Here is a 24,297-nt window from a genome sequence, read left to right on the forward strand (position 1 = left end):
GCCATCAACCTCCCGTAACAAGGCTGTTGAGGCCTCACTCTTGTCCGCATCCAGAGGAAGCCCTGTGTCTATTTATCCTTTGCAAAAGTTTTCTGAGCTCCTGGTGAAGAAACAACCTCTTCATCCAGAATCCACAGAAATTTTGAGACATGGGTGAATCAAATGTCATGTCCTTCAGCCACCTGAAGTGCACGCTGCGACCCTGCGGGCACTTCTCACAGGCTGTTCTTCCTCACCCCTGCGGAGCACCCCAGACCCTTGGGGCAAGAGGAGGTTGCAGGGCTCGCTCTGGGGCACGGCATGGTCCAACGGTCCCCGCCACTGCTCTGAACCACGTGTGATGCTCACTGCCTTCGTCCATCTCCCTCCCTGCCTACAGCAACCCCGGTGCAGGCAGATCTGGCTGCACCCCTGCACCTCATCCTAGAGTTGTGATAACCCACAGGGAGGTGCCATGGGCCCCCCAAAGCAACACCTCTCCTTGCTGCCAGCCCTCCTCCCAAGGGATGTTTTACTCTACCAGGGAAATGCAAACCCTGGGAACCCTACTAGAGATCTCAGCCACCAAGTCCTCCCACAGACAGGAGTTTCTCTGCCTGCAGTCTGGCCTAAATAAAAACAAGAAAACACAAACTATCTGCTAGCAGCACTCCCTGTGCCAGCCTCAAACCGGCTGCGGGAGGTGCGAGCACAGCATCTCAGAGCTCCTTGGGTGCCCCGGTGCAGCTCCGCGGGCAGGAGCAGCTCCCAGCAATGCGATGACGAGGGTCAGCTCACCAGGGATGGGACAAGACACACGTTTGAACAAGGGTTGGCATCAGGGTTTCCAATCAACAGAGGTATGGATGAGAGAAAAGTTAAAAAATCCGACAACAAACCCCTTCCTTAATGTTTGCTGTGCCCCTGTGCAGGACGGCAGAGCAAGGGCCTCTTTTGAGGAAATTCGGGGAAAATTAAACACAGGCAAGGATGAATAAGATTCTTAACCATAGAATCATAGAATGGTTGGGGTTGGAAGGAACCTTAAAGATCATCTAGTTACAACCCCCCTGCCACAGGCAGGGACACCTTCCCCTAGACCAGGTTGCTCAAAGCCTCATCCAACCTGGCCTTGAACCCTTCCACTTTAATATTTCATTAAATTCTCAACTTCAATGAACAAGTGGTGTCTTCAGAGAGCTGCTGCTTGAATTTGGATTAGCCCCTGGCCAAGGCCATGGCTCCTCCAACAACTGAGGTGGCAGCATCAGCTCCCAGTGAAGCTCTCTGAAAAGCTTCTCTTCCTGCCCTTGCTACCTGCTGTCCCTGGCCTTCAGGGATGGCATATTCTCTGCTTCATCCTGACGGGAAATGCAATTTCTGTAAAAGCAGCTTAGCTCTTGAGGAACGAGATGGGGAAGGTGGCTCCTGCCCAGCCAACCTGGCACACAGTACAGAGGGAAAACCTGGAGTTAATTTGACAGTTATCCCTCCTCTCCCCCCACTGCAAGTCACCCTCTTCACACAGATCCACCACAGCACTTAAACACAAGCTTAACTTCCAAGGATTGTGTCTGGATTTACGGTCTGCATGGATTTTGTTCTCGTTATCATCTGCTCAGCTCCTGCGCCACGCCACCGAGGAAGATCTCACTGGACACACGTGCATGGCTGATGCAAGGAAGCAGCGAGAGGTCCCAAGGGTGGTGAACCAAGGGTGGTCTGCCCTGCCATGGCTATCATCTTCTGGGGTGAACACTGCCCCAGAGCTGACCAGGGTGGGGTGAGAAGCCATCTCCTGCAGCACTGGTGGGACGGGTTGAGCCGGGGAGATGAACCCAGGAGCTGCTTCACACCACAAAACTCATTCCTCTTCCCACCTCTCCATGGTCTTTAGACAAGCACAGAAATGCCATTACAAGAACATTAGCAGCTGCAGGATTAAACACTCTAATGGCAGAAAATGAGAGTGTAAAGACAGCACAGATAACCTTAACTCAGCCCCCTTGAAGGCATGCATTTTGATTGCTGTTTATGTATAACACTTCCGCCCGAAGCTAAATTAGCTTGGGAGTTAACTGCCTCCTGCCCTGCTTGGTGCACGAGGCAAGCTGTGCCGCCACATGAAAAGAAATCGTATATTACATGGTTTTTGACCAAGTTATTAAACTCCATACCTTAGAGAGACAGAACCTCATCTTATAAAAGTCTAAGTCAATAAAGACACTAGGATCCTCCAACAGCGAAAATAGCACAAGTGCACAAGAACAAACAAATATTACTTGATGTGCACAAAAGCTGCATGATATTAAATTGAACTATTGGAGAAAATGGCTGTTTTCATAAACACAAATACACCCTCACCAAGGTTGGTCATCTCCTGATTTACATGCTCAGCTCTGTAACCTCCAAATTCCCTTAACAGGTTGCCTTTAAAAAATGGCTCTGTTTAAAAATGACTTTCATCCGTCTCCTGCCAGCAAGACCCCTGTCCTACCCGGACAGGAACACCATCTGTGGCTCTGGTGACAAACTAGTCCATTTGGAAGATGATGGAAACCCTTTTTTTTTTCTTTCCTCCTGCCAATTTCCAGAAAAGACCCTTCACTACCATATCTCATTTGGTCCTTACAAGCCCATGCCTATTGCTTTGGGGAGTGCCATCAATTGTGGATGCAAAGGAGAGAATTTCGACGGAGAAGTGCCTGATTTATAGAGAGAGGAAAAAAAATTCAACGCATTTGCACCTGCTAATCAAGGTAGCTATCCATCTCATTTATGCCACTGCTCCGGCAAGCCTGACAGCACAAAATCAGAGGCTGTTTCTTCCAGCATTTGGCCCTAAGGGACCGATTCTCCAGCAGGTCTCTTAAGCGATGCCCGCAGAATGTGCAAGTGAATCGGTTTTGTGCATACAAAGCAGGTAATTGTGCTCACAAATCAGGATTTGCATATGCTGCCAAAAACAGAGGCTCTCAAATGTTACCGGTGCCGGTAAAGGAGGCCAGTGAAAAAGCGAGCACTCCTGGATTTTACACGAAGGTATCCCAGTGTGTGGTATGAGCTGGCAATGTACTCCACATCTGTCCAGCATACAGAGAGTGAGGAGAGTTGACTGCAAGTCCCAGAAGGTGAGAAAACTTCCTCATTCTTGCTTCAAGCAGCACTGTCAGCACCTGCTAAGAGGACGGGGCATTTTGGCTGAACCTCTTCAGCCGAGGACCACATCCTGACCCTGGCGAGGTACCTGTCCCATCTGACGTGGCGGCTGGGGAACAGCCACTATGTCACATCTGCAGGGGGAAGACCTTCAGCAGCATTTATTTATTTTTGTATTTGCAGTCATGTCAGACCAACAGGCTCAGCCATTTCCAAGGCAGGGGGGAAGGAGAAAGATGATATTTTGCTCATGTGCAGATGTTGGTGCTCCTTCTGAAAAGCCCTGATGAGCTGATGCTTTGCAATGAGAGTTTGAAATTTGTCAGGGGGGCAGCAATCATTTAATTAAAGAGTGAGTCACACGGCAAAGACACAAGGGAAGGAAAATTAAGGTCAGGCAAGCAAAAATGTATTTTGGCATTTCCTAGTGTTTCAGAGCCTCCATTTTCAGTGCAGATTATTATTCATACTGAAGTAGTACTTGGTGGCTGGAGTCATGAGTCAGCACATTGTACGGACAGATCTTATATAAAACTCCAACCCAAAGGAGATCTCCAGTGCTGGGAAGGGGTAAGAGCTCGAGTCTCACCAGACAGAGCATACGTGACCGGGGGGCCTCTGTCCAAATGCATGCCAGGAGCCCGTGGCACTGCCACCAAGGACAAGTCCTGCCCAGAGGTCTGCCTACACCTTGGAACAAGGAAGCTTTGGGACAAGGTTGTATCCACACTGCCACGGAGAGTGGCTCCAAGGGGAAGGCTGAAATCAGATTAGCTATAAAAGTGCTGAAGGACCTCAAAGCTGGCTCTGCTGCTCTCCACAGGGGAAAACTTCAAGGCTTTCATCCTCCAGACAGGACAAACTTCAGTCCATCCTCCTCATGGATGACTCACCCAGCCCGAGAGGACAGAGGGCAGGGGAAACCCCCAGCACCCATCGCTTGGGATGCTCACAGAGATGATAAAATCCCTGACCTGAAAAGGTTGAAATCTAGGCGGGATTTATGTCCCATAGTAAAACCACAGACCTGCGTCTCTCATGGTGATAAAAATAAATCACCCTTAGAAATAGAATGACATTAATAAAAATAAATCTAAAAATACATACAGTGCATCACAGAGTTACGGTCTGCTCCTAGCCTGGCATAGAAACTTCTCACCAGCTAAGGGCTGGTCAATGGTGATGAACATAAGCGATGCTTGAGGCTACATCCTGGGGGTAGGGTATCAAATATACACTTTCAAAGGTCTAATTTTCGGTAGGTGGTTTCTCAGCTCTTGTGAAGTTTGGACCTCTTAAGAAGGTCTTAGATTTAGGGTCTGAAAATGAGCAGCCCCGCTGGCCAGTCCTGCTCTATTCCTGTGGATCCAGCTGGGGTGGACAGGAGAAAGATTTTGCTTTATCCACATGCAAACTCCCAGGCTGGAGAGAGGGGGAAGAAGCCGATTGACAGATTTTGGGTGAGGAACCTGAAGGTTCAGATCAAGGCTGCTTTGCCCTCACCTCCCATCATGGGTAAGCAGGGAGGATGGGAACCAGAGATGGAAGCCATAAAGCCATAAAGCAGCTGGCAAGGTTAGGATCCAGCACAGTGCCGAAGCAGAGCACCTCCCAGGCTAACGAGCATTGCTCTCTTCCCTGCAAACAAGATCTGACACATCCTGCTCAAGCGTGGGATATCCAGCGAGAGCAACAAGCTGCTCCGGCGAGCTGGCGACGCAGGGGGAGCAGCAGCTGGGCCGGCACTGGAAAACAGCCGCTCCTCGCAGCGGAGGCCGTGCAAGGATTAAACCAGCCCTGCTCAGTGCCAAGGACGGCGTGGGGCTGGTGAGTGGAGCCACGGGGCTCTTCCAAAGGCAAAGTTGTGGTCTGACTCCATGCAGTCTCCTCATGGTTTCTGCTGGAGGCAGAGTTTTTTCTGTCCTTCTCCCCTGAACCAGGGGACAGCTGAATGCATCTTCCCTCTCCTGCTGAGGTGGCTGCATTTTGCCGATGCCTGAAACAATCCTTCTGTTATGTGACATCTGGATGAGAAGAGCCTCCTCCTGCATCATCTCCATCTGCTGGGGCAGCTGCTGCCACCCCCCAGCCCTCCTTGGGACTGTAGGTGATGCCCAGGGCTCATCTACACAGGGAATTCACCCAGAGTAATCATTCTGCTGCAGCGATGCCTGCCAGTGCCTCTGTGCAGACAAGCCTTGAGGAACAGGAGTACTAAGAAGAGAACATTGTCTTGACCAGGAAAATGGATTTATGAGACCAAGTTCAGTATTTGCATCTCAGCTGAGCAGGGAGGGATGAGAATAGGGTCACCCCCATCAGCCCGTGGTGCGTTCATAACTCTGACGGATTTCTTTCTCTCAAAATGCCGGGTATTAACAGCACAGTCCGTGGCAGTGGGAGGCTTAGAAAAATCCTTCTCCTCTGTGAGCCAGCCCTCTTCAAACCCCTGGCAAACCCAGCAACAAACACCCCTATTTGCAGCCACGAGTCTCATACACAAACACATAGTGGAGAAACTCTCATTGCTAAGAGAGGAGGGAAGTGGCTCACACGGAGGGCTGGGGCTAACCTGGAAGCAGTACTTCTCTGAGAGGACACGGGGGGTTTCTGTGCTCTTTAGATGCAGAGCATGCCAGGAGCAACAGGGCCACTTGTCTCCACGCCACCAAGAAGGCATCCCACCTGAGGCAAGGCACTGGGAGCAGGAGCAATGCTCACCACTGCAGGGGGCACAGCACACCCCACCCCACGTTATGAAAAACCAGCGCAGTCCCTGAGCCACCTTCCCATGCAAGGTCCTGTCACCCGCACCAGCTGAGGAGATGTCACCTTCTGAGGGCCAGCCGTTGACTGGGGTCACATACTTACTTCCCACCAACACGGACCTCCCAGCAGCACCCAGGCCAGAAGGAAAGGTGACACTTCTCCTTTGCCTGGAGTCACAGCAGGGTTGGCTACTGCTTCACAAGGGCAGCCTTGGCGTGCAAGCAGAACATGCTCAACAAAAAGACCGCTTACAGATGAGGAAAGATGGCAGACCACAACTCCATGAGGAAGGGTTGGAGGAGAGATACAACCTAGGTGACCATCAGGCAGGAGCACTAATGTGAAACATGGTGCTCTGCAGTGGAATGGTCAAAAAAGGAAAGGGATGGAGACGAGACAAGCTCATGAGTAGGTTTTCCACACTGGACACCAAAACAGCGCAACTCAGAAGCAGATAAACTCCACGTGCCTGCAGCTGCCACACCAAAGAACTGACAGTACCACCATTTTGAATCCCCAGCCTTGTGTCCACCTTCTCTACACTTTGCTGATGAGGGTCACCACTGTATGACCCTGCTGGTACCTCTTGGTCCTCCGTGCCTAACACCAGGCTAATGCAGAGGTGAGCTGAGCAGGAATGGAAGTACCCAGAGTCAAACCTTCTCCCTCACATCTCCAAGCTTTTCAAAGTCTTCGCTCTTCCCCAGCCTCCCTTACCTGTCTCTTGGTCACACAGTTGTTCACAGGCATCAGTGGTCCTCTGTCCACAAAGGTCTCTCACCCAGGGGGACGTGGCATTGATCTGATAGTACAGGGACAGCTTAGCTGGATTAAGCCAGTCGGAGATGTCCAAGTAGCTCCCCTCGCTTACAACAAAGCTGCTGCCTGGAGGGAGGGAAAAAAGTGTGTTAAGTAAGTTTAAATATTTTTTTTAAAAAGGTGCATTTTGGCCCAATATCAGAATACTCTACTCTCAGGAGCTGCTGTGATGTCAAGATCAACAAAGTAATACTGAGTTCACCAACTCTGGACCCAAAGAACTTTATTTGACCATTCCTCTCCATACAAATGTGCCCCAAAGCATGGTCCACCAGCTGGGACATTTCTCTGCCCAGACACTCCCCTACCCTACCCTACTACCATCATGAGATACTGGATTTGATTCCCAGATCTCTGCAGAAATATGGACCAAGGTAATTATTCTGATCTGTCAGATCGGAGCACTGCTTCCCCAGCCCATGCAGGTGGTATCTGTGACATGCCTGGATGCCAGGCTCAGGACACAGATGGGCAGCAGCAACATGGACTGTTCCCTCTTCAGTTCTTTAGCTGAAGGTGAGTGAAATTGGCCCAACATACAACTTCTCGTGTGAGTGATCTCATGTCAGAGACACTCCCTCACCCTCTTCCTCCTGAGAGTGAGAAGTGAATTCATGCCCAAAATATTTTCTTAAAAAATCTTACATTTCTTTATTTTGTGAAATGTATTTTTCCCCACTGGCATCTGGGAATATGCATCATCTAATTAGCCAAATAGATTTTCAGTTCAGCCCAATCATTTCCTTATCTAACATCTGAGGCCCAGCATCGCTTGGGGGATTTTGCAGGCACAGAGGTCCTCATTAACTCTGATCTTCAATTACATTGATTATAAGACTGCCTCCATAATAGTGCTGCACAGATCAGAGGGGAGCCAAAAAACCTCTGCCATTAAGTGGTGTTTTGCAAAAGTTACCAGGGTAAAAACCTCTAAAAGCAGGGGAGAAGAAACCTTCAAAGAGGAGTGGGCAAGGGGAACGGCCATGTAGCCCAGGAACCCACAGCCATCCTTCCACTAAGCGCCAGAAATTTGCAACCACTATCTGAAGATTCAAATCCTTCTTAGGGATCACCCAAGGATGGCAAGTCTGTAGACCCAGGCTGTATTTCCATGAAACCTTAGGGCTTGTACCATTTAGTAAAGGACTACGACATAATTTTTCTAAGCACTGAATAAGATTTAAGCTCAATAAAAGCCAAGTGACTAAAAAAGTAGGATGAAAAAAACATAGCAGCAACCACCCCACACGAACTTGCTTGAACACAAATTCCTGATTTCCTTTTGAAGAGAATCACTGACGCTTCAGCAAGAAGGAGCCCTTCTAAACCTCATCCCATGCGACATTATCCATGCAGAGGATAAAAAAAACAAAGCTTGAAGTCAAGCATCCCAGTGAGCGACCCCATTTTCAAGCATCCTGAGATCTCAGCACCATACAAATCTGGGCCCTAATTTCACACGAATTTAAATCTTCTACACTTATACTGTTTATACACCGTAAACATATTCACAGACGCATCTCTACACTCAAAGCCAATGGAGGCTGTCAAGCTACTGACTGTTCAAGCAAATGAAAATTAGACAACCAGGATCCAGCTGCTCTAGAGACACAGCAAGGCAGGAGCCTGCATCACCAAGGCTGCAGGATACATCTCAATCAGACACACGGCAGCAGTAAATTGCTGGGTAAACTCCACAGCACCAGTGGAAAGCATTGAAACACTGAGCACAAAGAAGTACCTTAGAGCCACGTAATTTTGTTTCTAATTATCATTCTTTTCCATTAATATTTAAAGATAGCTTTAAATACCAATGATAACTATTGCTGGTTTATTTTACCAAACAGAAATGCATCATGAACCCATTGGGAGTGTTTACTATTTACGTGTACGTGTCTATGTACCTGTCAGTCTTGCTTTCTTCTTTATTTTTGTAGTTCCCTAATAAAGAGCGAGGCTCGGGAGGCACGTAAGCACATTTTGAGGCTCAGCTACAAACAACTCCCTCTGCACCCAAAGACTGAAGAGTGAAACCACCAGCTCTTGATTAAATCCCTACTTAATGAACCCCACTTCTAGCTAAAATACAGCCAGCCTGAAAGGAACAGAAGCAAATCAGAAATAAAATAGTCATATAATTAGTATTCACAAAGACGAAGGTGACTCAAGCTGGCAGAGCAGCCTGGCCCAGGAGCTGGGTCGGGTCAGGGTGGGCGATGGAGGGGTGACCTCTGGACCTTCCCACCAGCCCCATGTGCTGAGCTCCTCGGGGAGGAGGAAGCACATTCATGGTCTTGCTGCCAAATTTTCATCTTCCTTGGACAACCCAGCCTGTTTGCTGCTGAAAGGGTAAAAACCCAAGAACTACCTATTTATGGAAGTACCTCCTAAATCAACACCAAAATGTGACACCTGGCCAGGAGCCAATAACTTCTCTTTCAGCAGAATTTTTGTGTCCATGAAAAACCACAAATTTGAGAAGCTTGAAGTAACTTGCAAATTGATCAAGGTTTGCCATATTCTGTACAGAGAAAGACCTTCCCAAATATAATGCAACCATAACCAAATAAAAAAAGAAAAGTCCTGGTATTTTCAAGATTAATTACTTATTTTGATTTTAGTAAGTCCGACTAAGAAATCATCTTCAATATCAAAAGTTTTTTAAAAAAGCAGAAGTGAAAACATTTGAATCCAAAATCTCTGAATTCAAGTTTATTGTAAAGTGGAGGTTTTTCTACTTCAGTCTAAGAAAAAAAACAAACAAACAAAAAAACCAACCTGGGGAAATGAAAGGTTTTAGTTAATTGTAAACACTTTCCTTCCTTCCTAGGAGGGAGAGGACAGCTTCCAGCAAGGAAAGTTCTTACATCTTTGAAGCTGAGTGTGTCACAGCTCAGCTAGGTAAGATTTTTAGACATGTTCACAAACACTCTCATCACCTTCACTCCCATTGAAAACACAAACAAACATCCCAACCTTGATCCCTTTATAGCTTGCCTGAGAAAAAAATAACAGGAAAAGGCATTTTACAAATATTTTGAAAGCTAAAATTCTGAAGATTTCAAAGACTTTTCGCACAATTTTTCTCTTTATTTTCAAAGAATCCACACATAGAAAACCGTTTTCAAAAGTCACCAGCGCGCACTTTATCAAAACCATCTTGAAAAGCTCAGAAAGGGCAGGTTGAGTATCAATCCTTTTAGAAACTACCGAGAACAAACATTTTCTAAGCAAGAGCCATTTCAAACATATTTAGCTTGCCGGGAACATCATCCAGGTTTGTTTTCACCAATGTGCAGTCTCTCAATGGAGGGAAATCAAGGAGGAGGGAAGGGGGCAATGGGGAACCTGAGGGGCTCACACCACTGGGGCAGTGAGGGGGAGACCCCACTTGGAAACACCCTCTGAAAACCTGCCTGGAGGACCTCAGATGCCACGAATTGCCCCCACACCTGCACCCAGTTTGAAGCACACCTACAGTCACTGCCCACAGAGCCTGGGGAGAAGATCCCAGCAGAGATACTCTCCAAAGACACCCGGAGAGACCATCTACCCTGCTGCCCTCTGCTGTCAACCCCGGCCCCTCCCAGGGGTCCTCCTAGGCACAAGTTTTGAGCTTCCCACTCAAAAGCTTGGGGAAATCACCCTTAAATGGGGACTATTAGGCTTCAGGGTAAAGCAACCATCAGTAGAGTGTCAACCAAACAAGATAATACAACAACAAAACAGCAGGTTTCTACCCACCACCACCATCTTCTCCCAGGAACCCCTGCTGTAGGACACGTCTTGAGCACTGTTGGCTTTACGAGTCAGTCTACACCGTAGAGCAGCATTGCAATGCCATGGAGAACATCAGTACACAGCCACACAGCCGCCTCACAGCTCCACAAGGTCCACCAGCACTTCAGGGGATTGATTTGTTTGGGTTTTGTATGCGTGTGTTTTCCCCCTCTTCCTTCTCCAACGCTGATCAAAGCCAGATCAGTTAAGGTAGCATCAAAAGTTCATGTCTCTCATGCTGGGGTCTCCTTCAAAGTTCAGTGGAAATGTTTAAGCCTTGACAAAAGAGGCTTGAAGTTTTGACATTTCAAAAATCATTTTCCAGAACACAACAGGATAAAACAGCTCAGATGAGATATCTAACAAGGGGAAAGAACAAAGCGCCCAAAAGGCAGCCAAAAGGGTTTGGCTTTTCCTTTCTCTCTCTCCCTCTCTCTCTTTTTTCCCAAGGGAAAAGATCAAAAAATAATGTTTCTTGAAGAATTTCTATTTCTTCCTCCCTCTGCCCTTTTTGTCTTCTTTGGTCCATTCACTGTTTCTTGGCCAACGAAACTCCTTTTCATCTAAAATTAGTATTTTGTGTTGGAAAGCTATGGGAGGTCATACTACAGGTTGTTATTAATGTATCCATCCCTATACTATCACACAATTATAATCCTGTTACAGATTTTTTTTAAACACTAGAGGAAGGATTATCCCTCTTGCTCCATTCTATAGGTACAAAGAATAATCCTATGTGATTTCTTCAGAGACCATTTTTTTTTCCTTGTTAAACTTGAAAGAACATTTCCCAAAGAGACAACTCCTTCCCTATCAGCCCTTTCAATTCATTAGCTCTTGCTCTTCTGTCCTGGTCCCAGGGAATGAAAACATCTGCTTCTTAAATTTCTTTCAGAAAATGCAGAAGAACCAGGCAGACGTTGGATGCCCAGGACACACATACTGACCTAAGCAAGCAAACCAGGCTTGGTGCAGGATCGCACCCACAGACTAACGTGGTGCTCAGGTTTACCACCCCTCTCCTGCTCAGCACAAAACTAGGTAATTTTGGAATAATCTGAATTCTTCAAAGTCAAACTCTTAATTCTATATTCTAATTCGAATCCAGCGATAGTATCACACCAGCTTAAAATCCAGGCTATCCATGTCATCTTGTTTTTCAAGTGGTTTCTCTCTTAAACAAGATGAAATGCCTAAACAGAAAGTTATGATAGCAAGTTTTTAAAACAACAAAAGCCTATGGACACACCTTTCATTTACTCTTCCATCAGCCAAAGTACATACAGTTTATATCACACACAGTGCTTGACTCAAGGATGTATTTTCAGCACATGAACTACTTGCACAGCCGTGGGCTGCTCACACCAGCGCTCCCCAACCCGCTGATGATCAAACCCAGAGACCCCCATCCCTTAGAAACACTGTCAATCCTGCCAGAGCTTTGTCACTCTGGCAAAGCAGAAGCAAATTAGTGATACAAATCTGTATGTAATTATAGCTCAGACTAGAAGCATCTTTCCTGTGGGAGGAGCAGGGTTACATTTTAATTGTTAAATTGCACTTTCTTGATAATTCTGACAGACTCTTTCTTTGGGTTTTCTTGATAGTCAGTCTTGATTTTGTCAGGGCTGAACTTCTGACAAGGAAGGCACATATTTAACTTTATACAGCAGGCAATGACTCGGCCAACTTTTCCCAAACTGAAGTGATATGGCATCTTCCCACCCCTGCCTTGTGGTCAAGCTCATGCTGCCATGAGATCTCCCATGGCATTATTAGACAATATCATTGCACAGATGTTAGTAACAGCACATCTCTGTCCTCAGGAGGCATCTGGGCCAGCAGTGGCTGAGACTGAAAGTAGACTCCTGAAGAAAAGCTTCTCCTTAATGCTCTGTATCTCCCAACTCCCACACTCCAGCCTGGGGCTCTTTCTCAGTGATGCTCTCTAGATATTGGACAAGGGTTCAGGGAAATCCAGCCTAAATCTAATCACATCACAAAGTATGTGACAGATGAGCTATGATAAGCTTTAAAAAACATGAAGTGTGTGAGAATGGAGATTTTTCAGCCAGCACCAAGACCAAACATCCTCCCAGGATGGAGAAAACACAACCAAGAGGCAGCACGTGCAAAGTTAATACGCCACAGGAACCACCCACCGAGAGATTGTACATCAGCAATGCTACTTGTTGGGAGAACGATAAAGCGAAGTAGCATGTTCCTAGCTATGCAGCCTCCAAAAGTCCTCACTGCATTGCTGCATCACTGCTGCTACAGCCTTCCCATGAATTCTTGTTCAAAACCAAGCATGGCCTAAGCCAGCTTCCCGGGACTGACCCGCCACCACGCTGCAAGTAGGCAGGGTCTCACCCTGCAGATGCAGAAGTCAATGTTTGCATCTCTCCATCTAAGAAGGGCACAGGTTAGTTGGTCGAAGACACTGTGCCTTACTGCAGTCTTCCCTCACCATCCCTCCCAAATTAGAGGGGCACTGGTGTTGGTAGAAGCTCAGCAGGCGCTGGATGCCACCTCCCCAGTGGTGGGCACATCCTGCCTCTCTCGGGATGCAACAAGTCCCAGCTCTGAACCAGCCCCTGCTGACGCCATCCAAATATCAACACCAATCCCCCCTGCTTTACTCCGATGAGTCCTGCAAAGGAGAAAGGACGAGGCATTTGCTTTGCCTTGCAAACTGAGCTGCCCTGGCAGCCGGGCACGCTTGCGGCAGGCACGTGGCCGGCGGAGCTGGGCTGGCACTGGGAAGAGCCGAGCGCAGGATCACAAGCCTGTCAAAGGCACGATAAAAACATGATGTACTTCAACCTCCGGAATCTTATTAGTTCTTCATGCAAAGAGCGTTCGCGCCGTAAAACCGTCTTGGAATCCCTTTGATCCACACTGATACAGTTTATAAATTCATGTTAATACTTAGAGTTCACGTCTGGTAACGCTGCAGCCATTTGCTCACATTTTCTTGCCAGCCAAAGAGGTGTGGGAACAAGAGTGAACTGTAGTGCAGACATGGGGTGACCTGGTGATTAAGAGCTGATGGAATTAAATGCAATCTGCAAAGCTGCCCCCCAAACACAGCCACCTTACCAGAAACACACGGGGTCTGGGTCAGCCAGACCTGGCACTGTGTCTGCAATGGGAAAGCATTGCTTCTGCTGAAGCCCTGACCCAGGTCTCCGTACAGCAAAACAGGCACCTCTGCAGCAGAACGACTCCGGGGGGGAGCAAACAGCACAAGAAAGATCTGATTTCAAGCCAGAAAATTCCCTCTACTGATTTCAGATGGGGCCAGTGGGGCTGGGACCAGCTGGAGAACATGGGAGACCCAATGGCAGCATCTCTCTGAAAGCTCAGATGCTTTTGAGATCAGATCGCTTTCTCCATCCTTCTGGTATAAACGTGGGGTGCTTCACACATAAATCAAAGAGTGTCTCCAGCTCCTCCTTGATGTAAAAAGGAACAGGGAAGGAGCCAGTCCCCCACCTCCCGCTGCTCATTTCTCTGCAGCCACATGAGGAGCACGTGCCGAGCACACGCGCAGGCGAGTGCCTGAAGACACAAGCTAATGCCTGGTCACCTCTGAGGGCTGCAGAAGATGGAGCAGGAGATGTCAAAAGCAAACAATTTAAAGCAACACATTTAATTAAAACCAAAATGAGAAGTTGTTGCGAGTCCAACGATTGCAGTCTGCAGAGCTCCAGCAATCTTCGGGGAAAATTAACACAAGCTGCAAATACAGCAGCATCCAATACCACTGGCATCTTGGAGGAAACAGTAGTGGGGGACAGTAGGAAATAATCTTCAGATGAAACAATTACCAATCAGCTGCATGACAATTACAGAACGTCATCGTTCAGACGGGCAGACACAGACACACAAAGCTTAAAAGAAAAAAAAAACCAACCACCAAGCCACAAAGAAGCTTCCTCCAACTCTGCCATCTTGTCAGACACTCAAACCCAAAGCACAGTCTCAAGTGGCAATTCCACCTCCCACTGCTCTCCTGGCTTTGCACAGGGTGGGACTGGGTTTGCTTTCCTCCCCCCGTTGCTTGCAGGGCGATGTTCAGCCTGGGGGATTTAGCCATGTTTGCAGAAGGGCTGAAGCCGAAACGCGGGCAGCTCGGAGCAGAGCCCACTGCGGGGACGGTGCCTGCGCAAGCGGTGCCTCTGCTCGCCAACCCCCACAAACCACCAGCCCGTAGGTCAGTGGGGTTTCAGACAGAGGGATTACCACATCTCCTCTGGCACGCAGCACAGAAGAGGAGGGAAGGAGGTTGTGAATGCCCTGAGATGTCTTTGAAGTGACAGAAACCTGCTTTATGCCCTTTACTTTATTTCCACTTATAAAAAGAAGCCCTACAAGCCCCAAGCTAAATGTAGCTCTTGCTTCCTTCTGTACGCACCGAAGGATCTCACCTACCTCTCCCACTAAAGTATCCACATACAAACATCCACCCACACCATATATAACCTCTTCGCAGGCTGTAAAAATGGGAAGCTTTAATTGATACTATATTTCAAACTGTTGTGCAGCAAGGACGTACTCCAGGCTGAGTCCTCTAGGGTATCTTTCTCCAGCCCTGCCTTCCCTGCAAGCTGCTCCCATTGCTGTATCTCTACTTTTTGAATGATTACTTACAAGAAAGAAAAAAAAAACAACCCCAAACAACTATTGAATGTGTAGAGCTGAGTGGCTCACATATTCATAAGGGGTTTTATTGCTCAGATGGAGGGGTTCTCTTTCCTTTCTTCCCCCTTTGACACTGCTAAAGCATCCATTAAATAATGCTTTGCATTTCCATATCCTCATAAAAGCCACTACAGGTCTTCCTATAAATCTGAGCCATCTCCAAATCAGAATGATGCCTTCTACTCAGCACGGGCAGAGGCTTCCCCAAAACATAATGTTCTGGAGCAACAGAAGGGAGGAGAGGATGCTCCCACCATCGCACCCTAAGGGAAGATTTAGAGGCACCGACCAGTTTCGCAGAGGCAGGAGCCCCCAGCCTTCCCCTGCCAGCCACGGCAGCTTCTGCCAGGCTTTCCAGGATTTGGCCACCCTGTGAAACGAAGGCAGAGCAGCTGTACAAACCAGGCAATAATTGCTCAGAGCAGAGAGGAGCAGGGCGGGGGGGGGAACCCCATCAAATGAACAAAAGGAGGAAAATAAACCAAGAGAGAGAAATAAGAGCAATAGAGACAGGCTGGTTATTAACGCTGCTGCTTGGAAAACATTCTCCAGCCTTTGCTGCCAGTTGGCTTCTGGTCCCAGTCCTTCCCCTCCTGTGACTCCAGCGGGCTCAGGAGCTCCCTTCCCTAACGCCACTTCTTGTTGCAGAGGGGAGAGCTGCTTTCCTCCAAGGCTGGAGATATTTGGTGGGGCTTTTTCCCCCCCGCTTGGCTTTGGCTCCTGGCATGCTGGAGCTGGCTGGCGTCTATTTAAAGTTCCCTTCAAAGACGAGTTTTCATCTGCTAGGAGAGGGATTTCTTTCAGCCTCTGTCTTTGTTTGGCTTTTCCTGCAGAGGTGTTAGTAGCTGCTCTGCTTTAAGATTTTCCTTGGCTACTGGCATCTATTGAAATACGGCATTTCAAAAAGGAATGAGAGGGCATCCTTCTCTTGCACAGGAACATCTCCCGTGAATGCACCATCCCTGCCTTCTCACAGAGCCTGCCTTATCATCATGCAAAATACAAAAGAGAACAGCGTCAGGAAACAGACTATTTAAGTGCATGCCAGCTTTTACAAGACGTGGTGCACACCATGAGGTGCCACGTGAGAGGCTGGTTCAAGACTGATCAAAGCTCCCAGCCTCGGCCAGGCCAAAGACATCAGCTCCGCCGTCCCTTCGATCACATGGGGATGCCCCTTCTGCACCCAGGCAAAAAGCAGGTTTAAACCCATCAAGGAGATCACCAGGGAGGAGCAATTCCCCTATTTTCCATCAGCGTAAGACTCTGGGTGCCAAGCCTCTGCAAACAGCCACACACGTTTTTCCTGGGTATCATTAAAATTTCCCAACCCGGCTCTGTTCTGTGATGCCTTTAAATGTTTTATAATATTTTGCTGCCAGTTGGGTGCTGCCTTGGGATTTGTTGTTATTCAAAAAGAAGGGACAACTTTAAGAGCTTTTCTCTTCCCAGGCAAGGGACTCTGCCATCACATAAAATGATGAGATTTCAGTAAAAGTGATAGCCACTGCAAAATGTCTTGGCTGCTTCTATGTGAAGAATTTGACTGTTTCTCATAAAAAATATTAAAAAAGTTTTCACAGTTTGTAATTATATTTTACAGTTTCATTACAAAGCTCATTTTAATTCTTCTCCAAACCGTTTTTACCAGTCCTCTTGCCACTTTCTCTTCAGAAAAGTCATTAAGTCGGGACTGGAGATCATCCCATTTCCCCCAGTTTCAAAGATATTAATCTGTTTTATTGGTATTTCATTGTCATTTCCATTCGAGTGTTCTCTGTATTTGCATAATTCGCATTGCCACCCCTTTCCCAGTGACAAGCACAGGCTCAGCTTTTCACTTTCATTCTAGAGTCAAATTGCATTTTGGTTTATTTTCTTGTTCGAGGACATGCTGTCTTCCCTGGGCCAGAACCAGAGGCTGGGAGCAGGATGCCGAGGTCCTGGGCCCGTCACTGCCTTCCTGGCCGACCTTCAGCAGTACCAAAACCAGCTGTGAACTCCCAGTCTGAGTGATGAACTGGCCAGTGCCCATCTCAAAGGGACACGAGTTAACACTGGAACAGCCTCATTACTCGAGTGCAAAAAGAGTTTCTGTTCTCCAACAACTTGGAATAATGATCTGTGAAGACTTCAGAACATTTTATGTGCAGCCTGGACAATCCTTAAAACTTTTAGAAACAGGTCAAAGTGTAGACAAGTCCCTTATTTCAAGTTATGACTTTTTCATGTCTCCACTCCACTGACATTCAGGTTCCTCCAATCTGAGACCACAGAGCAGTTGCTCTCCTCCTCTTTCCTTTAAGGACCAAGCTTTGACCGCTGGGATAGCCCACGTACCCCAAGACTGAGTTGTTATTTCCAGAGTCAGCGGCTAAGGAGCATCCTTGGGGATCAGAGCAGAGGCTGCTTGCACACCAGCTCACTGCACACAACATCAACTCACTGCACACAACACCCATCCCATAAGCGTTGTTAGGTGCTGACATAGAAGTGGGGTTAAGGAGGAAGCGAGGGTCAGTGGTGGGGCTGGGGAGAGCACGTGCTCTGTCAGTGCTGCAGTGCAGGTAACGCCCTACGAATGCATATCATGGCCAAGAAGAAACCACTCTTCGCAGGGCTAAATCCCACTTCAAACATGCTCGTGAGTCCCTCCCCACCACGGGGTGATGGTTTAAGCCCCTCTCCATCACCCCCTGCTGCTGCCGTACCACTGCACCTCTTTAACAATCTACCTCTCCCCAAAATATTAATCCCCCCAAGAGCTGTCCTCCATCCCAGCCCCCAAAGTGGGAGGCTGCACAGGAGCTGGCCACACCAGGACACCCTGGCAGCTGGTGATGTACTGGCTCCATGCAGCACATTTCTGGCAGATAAAAAGTGCCCCCTCCGCACGCCCCAAGCAGTGAGACGAGGAATTGGAACCGACTGAATAATGGGTCCCGTCTGCTGGAAGAAAATGAAATTTGCCCTCATGTTACTGAAAACTTGCACTCGACGCTCACTGCACATTATAAAGAAAAGGTCAGTGAAACACAACAAACGCAAGGAGCCCAGTTGGAGAAAGCAATAAATAGTGACAGCAGCCCTCGTCTAATTTTTCAAAGCATCTCTGCCTTTGCTCAAACTCTAGCAATTTCATTCTGCACTGATTCAAGAGGCTGGGATGAGCAGCTTTGCTGCTGCAGGACAGGAGGACGTCTATCTGTGAAGGTTCCCAGGGCTCGTCAATGAGTTTAGAGGAAAACAGGAATATCCATCACATACAATTAGTAATAATAATAATAATATTGATAAAAGATGAGATTGAGATTTTGGCCTCGAGCTTGCAGATATGCTTTGCTCCTCTGGGAAGGAGGATCCCTGCAGCCAAACACAGCCAGGGCAATTCCCAAAGAGAGGGACCCCCACGTCCCAAACAGACCCGGTGAGGTAGGGGGGTCCAAGTCCCCGGAGGGTCTTACCATCCGCGATGAAGTGCTCGGGTACATGAAGTGTCACCTTGACGGTCAGCGGGCAGGAGAGCTGGGAGCCGCACACCACGGCCAGGACACAAGAGCTGACTGCGATCAGGGTCAGTGCTGTCTTGTTGACGGGGCTCTTCATCGAACCTGGAAGGTAGAGAGAGGGATGGGTGGCCAAAAGGCAAACTGTGCCAAGGGCTTACTCGGCCTCCCCCCTTCCCCATGCATATGCAGGAAAGCCCCAACCCCGGGGAAGGGCAGGCATTGAGAACAAAGACATCAGCTCAGCAGCACTGGAAGAGCTCCTGAGGTCAGCAAACCCCATCATTCCCACCACGCCTTGTTTGGCTGGGTTTTTAACATTCATGTTGTTTCACTCACAGAGTTACATCAGTCTTGGGGGCTATGTTTTCCTAGAAGAGGGAGAAAACCTGCTCAGGGCTCTGTGCAGACCCGCTCCCTGGAAACCCCTCCTCCCTGGAGCCGTTCACCACCCCTGTCAGGCTCCCTTGGTGAAGCCACCCTCACTTCTCATCAGCCTTGGTTTACTTGACAAATCTTGTCACAAAAAATAATCAAGCCAAATTTGAGGACTGCCTGGACCATGGCATCTTTTGCTTTCCCTTAATGTCAGAAGAAATCTACACCTGTAGATGTTACATAGCACTGATGAGTGTTAATTATTTACACAAATATATATAAATATTCAGTCATCACAGGGGGACTACGCTGAACAACAAAGCAACGTACAGAGCCAGCTGCTTTTGACAGGAGGAGATATTACAAAACAGGCTTTATTTTGTCAGGCGCAGAAGCTCAAGGCACCTCCCACAAAGTAGCACAGTATTTTCTGACACACAAAAGTCAGGCACCAAAGCAGGCACCCAGCCTGCCCAATCCCCAACTGGCACCTGCATGGCATGTGGGTCACTGTCACACTGCCATCCCTTGTCTCAAAGGTCACATGTCCGTCACCAGCGCTAAGGGATCCTGCACCGAGGAATAAACCCATGAGGTTGGAAGGATCCCATCACCCCACAGGTCCACTCAGACCTGCACACTCAGCCAGGCCTGATTGGTGGCTTCTAGTTTATTTGAATTTTTTTTAAGCATTAGGTAAAAGCCAACAAGCCAATGAGGAGCTTGAGCATCTGCAGAGGTCAGCAACAGGTACAAACCCACCAGGAAACCTTCATGGAGCAGTGTGGTGTTGAGATGACTGAATCACCGTCAACTACAGTTGGGTGGAACAGGGCAACCCCCAAACTCTGCAGGGAGGGGGTGAAGCTGGGAAATACAGAGTCATCAAGAAAGACCTGGCTGTCCCAGGAGATTTGGATGCTCTTGTTGGATGCAGGCTAGGAGTGCCCATGTGCCCAGATGAGACACCCTCCACTGATGGAGATGACCAGGAGAAACTGTCCCCAGGCCACCGCTACGCCATCACCAGTGGAATAGGCTGTCCAGGGAGGTGGTGGAGTCACCATCCCTGGATGTATTTAAGGGTCGTTTAGATGAGATGTTGGGGGATCTGGTGTAGGGGAGAACTTTGTAGAGTAGGGCTGATGGTTGGACTCGATGATCCCAAGGGTCTTTTCCAACCTGAATGATTCTGTGATTCTGTGATCACCAGGTCTCACTGCCCAAGAAGGGAGCAGCCCTGGAGTCTGCATTCTTTGGGCACCACTGGTCCCTCCCTGCCCAGCCCCTCTGGTGAAGGGGGCTGCTCCACTGCTGCTCCGACTGCACCGCAGCCCCCATGGCCACCTAAGCGGGCATTTCACATGAGTATTCTGCTTTGCTCGAAGCTAATGCCAGACACCTCGCAGAGCATCCGGTTCGCTTCACCAGTGCTTGGGACACCGATTAAGAACCACCTGGGGAGTATGGCAATGCCAAGGAGAGGGCACAGACCAGCAATTAACCCCAGCCGCTGCACAGTCTATTACAATGCAGCTGAGATGATGGAGCTCCCGGCAGACCTGACCATGTCCCTGCTCAGGATTCAGGTGAGAACATGCATTTGTTTTTGGAAGGCAATCCAGACTCTCCCCCCTTGCTCCCTGGCCCTGACCATCTCATAAGCAAAGCAAGATTTAAAAAGCATCACTTTGAAAATTGAATGGGAAATACATCCAGCAAGTTAGCACTTGCACACCCTGTAATTTGACCAAAGCTGCTGTTAGAGATGCTGGCACCAGGGCAGGGATCTCATGCTCAGCACGACCTGTGTTTTCCAGGCAGGGCAGAGAGTCCCACCAAAGCATCCCCTGCACACTGGATGCTCCAACCAACATTTTCAGGAAGGGGAACTGGCTGATCTGCTGGAAAATATCCCCATCACTGTGACTAACACGAGTATGCAGATTGATTATTTATGAAGCGTGTTTTACTTTCCTTATGCATGCATCATCTAAACAGCCTTCCCACCCCCATTTCACAGCTTTATTGCCGATCTCCTGCGCCCTTCACCTTGCGATCCCCTTTTTTTCTTCCCAATCTTTATTCATATCATCAGCATAAGTTAGCACCTCCTTGGGAGGCAAACTCATCCTCTCACTGGGCATACTGTGCCTGCCACAAACCCTGCGCTTGCTTAAAGTTACTTTGCAAATGCAAACAGAAAAAAAGGGGGAAAAAAAGAAAAAGAAAAAAGAAAAAACAAGGAAAAAAGCCTCCATCAGGATAATTGGACACAGTCAAGTATGCAATAGACCAGAGAACACTGGATTTTACCATTATAAATCACCTTTCAATCCAGGGTCTTAAAGTGCTTTACAAACATTAAATCACAAATCCCTTACGAGTTAGACAAGTATTATCCCCTTTTCACAAAGAGCCTGAATCACAGGTACAATGGCAGCTTTCACCATACTGCAGCTGGAGTGGAGCTGGAGGAATTAGGATCTGAGAGCTCCCATCCCCATCAGTCCACGTGGCTGCTTCTTCCCCCGTGACTAAGAAGAGAGGGGCACAGGAGCTTGAAACAGCAAAAAGGCCCATTACAGCTCAATGAGTTTGAGCTTGGCTGTCCAAGGAAAAGGAAAATGTGCTACAAAAGTCTCCTATAACTACCTTCCCTGCTCCCCTGCCTCCCGCTCCCCACTCGTTTCCATCACAGCACTACTTACTGACCTCTAGAACTGCCTGACATTGGCTTTGACCAACTGAACCAAAACCACGGGTCTTCTGCTTGAGCAGAAATTGGATTTCCAGCTCAGCTCTTTATTGCTCACGACCAGTTTACTACCAGGTTTGAAGGGAGGCTGCTGGAAAAGCAGATTCTTCCCTCGTTCTTTAAAGAGAGGGACGTGGCTCCCGTTTTCCATCTCTCTGCCTGCTCTTCCCACCACTGATGCTCCAGCAGAAGCACTCCTGTGCTGCGTTTAAACACCCATCTGGAGATAAACAGCTTCATACCAGGCCTCTAAAACCACAAGCAAATGTATTCTTAGCAAGACACTGCTAACCAAACCAACCTCAGAAGGTTCACCAGGGCTTCATGCTCCTGTTCAAGAGGTGAGAAAATGATCCATTCCTTCCTTGGTGTGGGAAGGGGATCCAAACCCAGCTCGGTAACCAGGCAGCACTACATAAACAGCAACGGTGCAGACAAGAGCTCTACCTGGCTGAAGCCTGCTCTTTCCCTCCTCGCCTTGTCTTCTCCAGGCTTTCAGGGAGGTGTCTGAAGTGCAGATTTGCAAACCCAGGCCCACCAAATGAGCTGGTATCAACCTCCTTTACCAAGAGAAGGAAGTTTGGGGGTGGGGAACGCAAGACCTACGTGGACAGCTGATGGGACTCGGGAGCCCCGAGAGCCTCAGCACCCAACACAAGTCTTCATTTGGGTCTTATGGGGTCCAAAAAACCCAAGAGGAAGGTGGTGACCAAGCACAGCTGAGACCAAACTCACTCCCCAGATTCTTCTGCACTAATAAATCCTTCATATATTGAGATGACCTCTCCATAGTTTTAATTAAACATGTTTCTGTTGCATTTTGGATGGTTGCAACAGAGTGAGCACAGGTGTCCGAGCACTCAGTGAGGCTGTTTTGGGGAGAAAGCAATGGCCCGTGTGGGGTCCCAGGGGACGCAGACCCGGGAAGCCTGTGCCCAAGGAGTGGGCAAAGCAGCAAGCATGACACACAACGAGGATGAAGAATAAGAAGAAATTACTTCTTTTTGAATGGGGAAAAGCATGAGAGCAAAGGACAGAAAAGTAGAAAAGAAAGGCAAACTGCTCTGTTTTAGGGCCGAATCATACCCGAGATGCTTCCTGCTAGTGATGCAATTAACGGCAGCATTAGCCAGGACTATGGTCAGAGGAGCTCCTGTCACCACCACCTTTCCTACCCAGGATTTTTCTTCTCTCCTTAAACACCAGTGCCAATCAGCCCGGCTGCGGCCTCCCAGAGAAAATGCGGGTCCCTCTGCAGACAGCTCAGAAACAGCTTGCAAAGCACCACGTTCCCCTGAAGATTTTGCACCTGCTGCAAGATGAAGATAAATTCAAAGCCACTGGTGTAAACACTCTGCAAACAGCCCCTCCAAATGCACCGTGTCTCCTTTGAAATATCATTTCCTTGTGCAGTTAATTACTCGCTGCTTTGTACACTTTCCCTTGCCCACCTAAAGGACAAGGGGGGAAAAAAACCAACAAAACTCCAAGCTCATTTCTTTTTAATATTGGCAGTGCTGCCTAAATTTAGGAAGGAAAAAAAAAAAAAAAAGGTATGTTCAGAACACATATGGATTTACAAGCAACACAAATATCCCGTGCTCTTGGTAATACGATGTTTCTAAATCAGGCTCATAAATACATGCTTGGGAGATTAGTCTATAAAAAAAAATAAACTTTAATTACCCCATCTTTATCAGCACACAGCCCATGGTGTTAGCCATATGTGGGTGTTAAACGCCAAGTGCTTTGCAATCTTCCCCGCCCCCCCGGAGATAATAGCATAATACAGAACGTTTCGTGGCTACTCGGATATTAAAATGTATTTCTACCACCCGAGGAAGACAGGGCTGGAGAAACCGAGCGGTAGAACAGCGAGTGCCTGAACTGCTTAGCAACGCGCGGCGCAGCCGCCAGCGCCCGGCCATCGTGCCGTGCCGCGTGCCGGAGCGCCCGGCGCAGGGCGAGCAGCACCCACAGCACCCCCGGGGAGCAGCCAGCCCGCCGCAGCCCGTCTCGCATCCCCGCGCTGCTCCCAGCACATGCCGCTCTTGCTGGCGTGTCAGAGGAGTTGGCCGCTCCTAATGATCCTTCTTTATGTTCCAGCAGAGGCTCATTAATATGGTACAACAGCGTTTCCAGGACACCCTCACACACAGAAACATCTCAAGGTGTTTTACAAGTGAGAGATCATGTCGAATCAAATCAAACGCCAATTAAGATGAGCCACGGTGTTGGCAGGCGGCTCTTGCCACGGAGCACCCCTGCACTGGGGAGCAGTGTTGCCCATCTCCCCGCCCTGCCCCACACCAGGGCCCCCCAACCCTTCCACATCAGGATGGTCCCTCTTTCTCCAGCACACCAGACACATGATGGGATGGGACGGGACAGAACGGGACGGACGGGACGGGACGGGATGGGACGGGATGGGATGGGATGTGA

The 24,297-nt window shown here is 48.4% G+C and overlaps 1 protein-coding gene across 2 annotated transcripts in view; it reads right to left on the reverse strand.

Annotated features, from left to right (window-relative positions):
- The window catches only part of ASTN2 (astrotactin 2), a 360,643-nt gene that overhangs the window by 207,390 nt on the left and 128,956 nt on the right, over positions 1-24,297 (reverse strand). For both annotated transcript variants that reach the window (XM_074846673.1, XM_074846674.1), the window contains 2 exons: positions 18,678-18,824; positions 6,625-6,792 (listed from right to left, as the gene is read on the reverse strand). In XM_074846673.1, coding sequence (XP_074702774.1) covers positions 6,625-6,792; positions 18,678-18,824 — 315 coding nt within the window. The remainder of the gene's footprint in view (positions 1-6,624; positions 6,793-18,677; positions 18,825-24,297) is intronic.

Source organism: Strix aluco, chromosome 20, assembly GCF_031877795.1.
Source record: "Strix aluco isolate bStrAlu1 chromosome 20, bStrAlu1.hap1, whole genome shotgun sequence".
Lineage (NCBI taxonomy): Eukaryota > Metazoa > Chordata > Aves > Strigiformes > Strigidae > Strix > Strix aluco.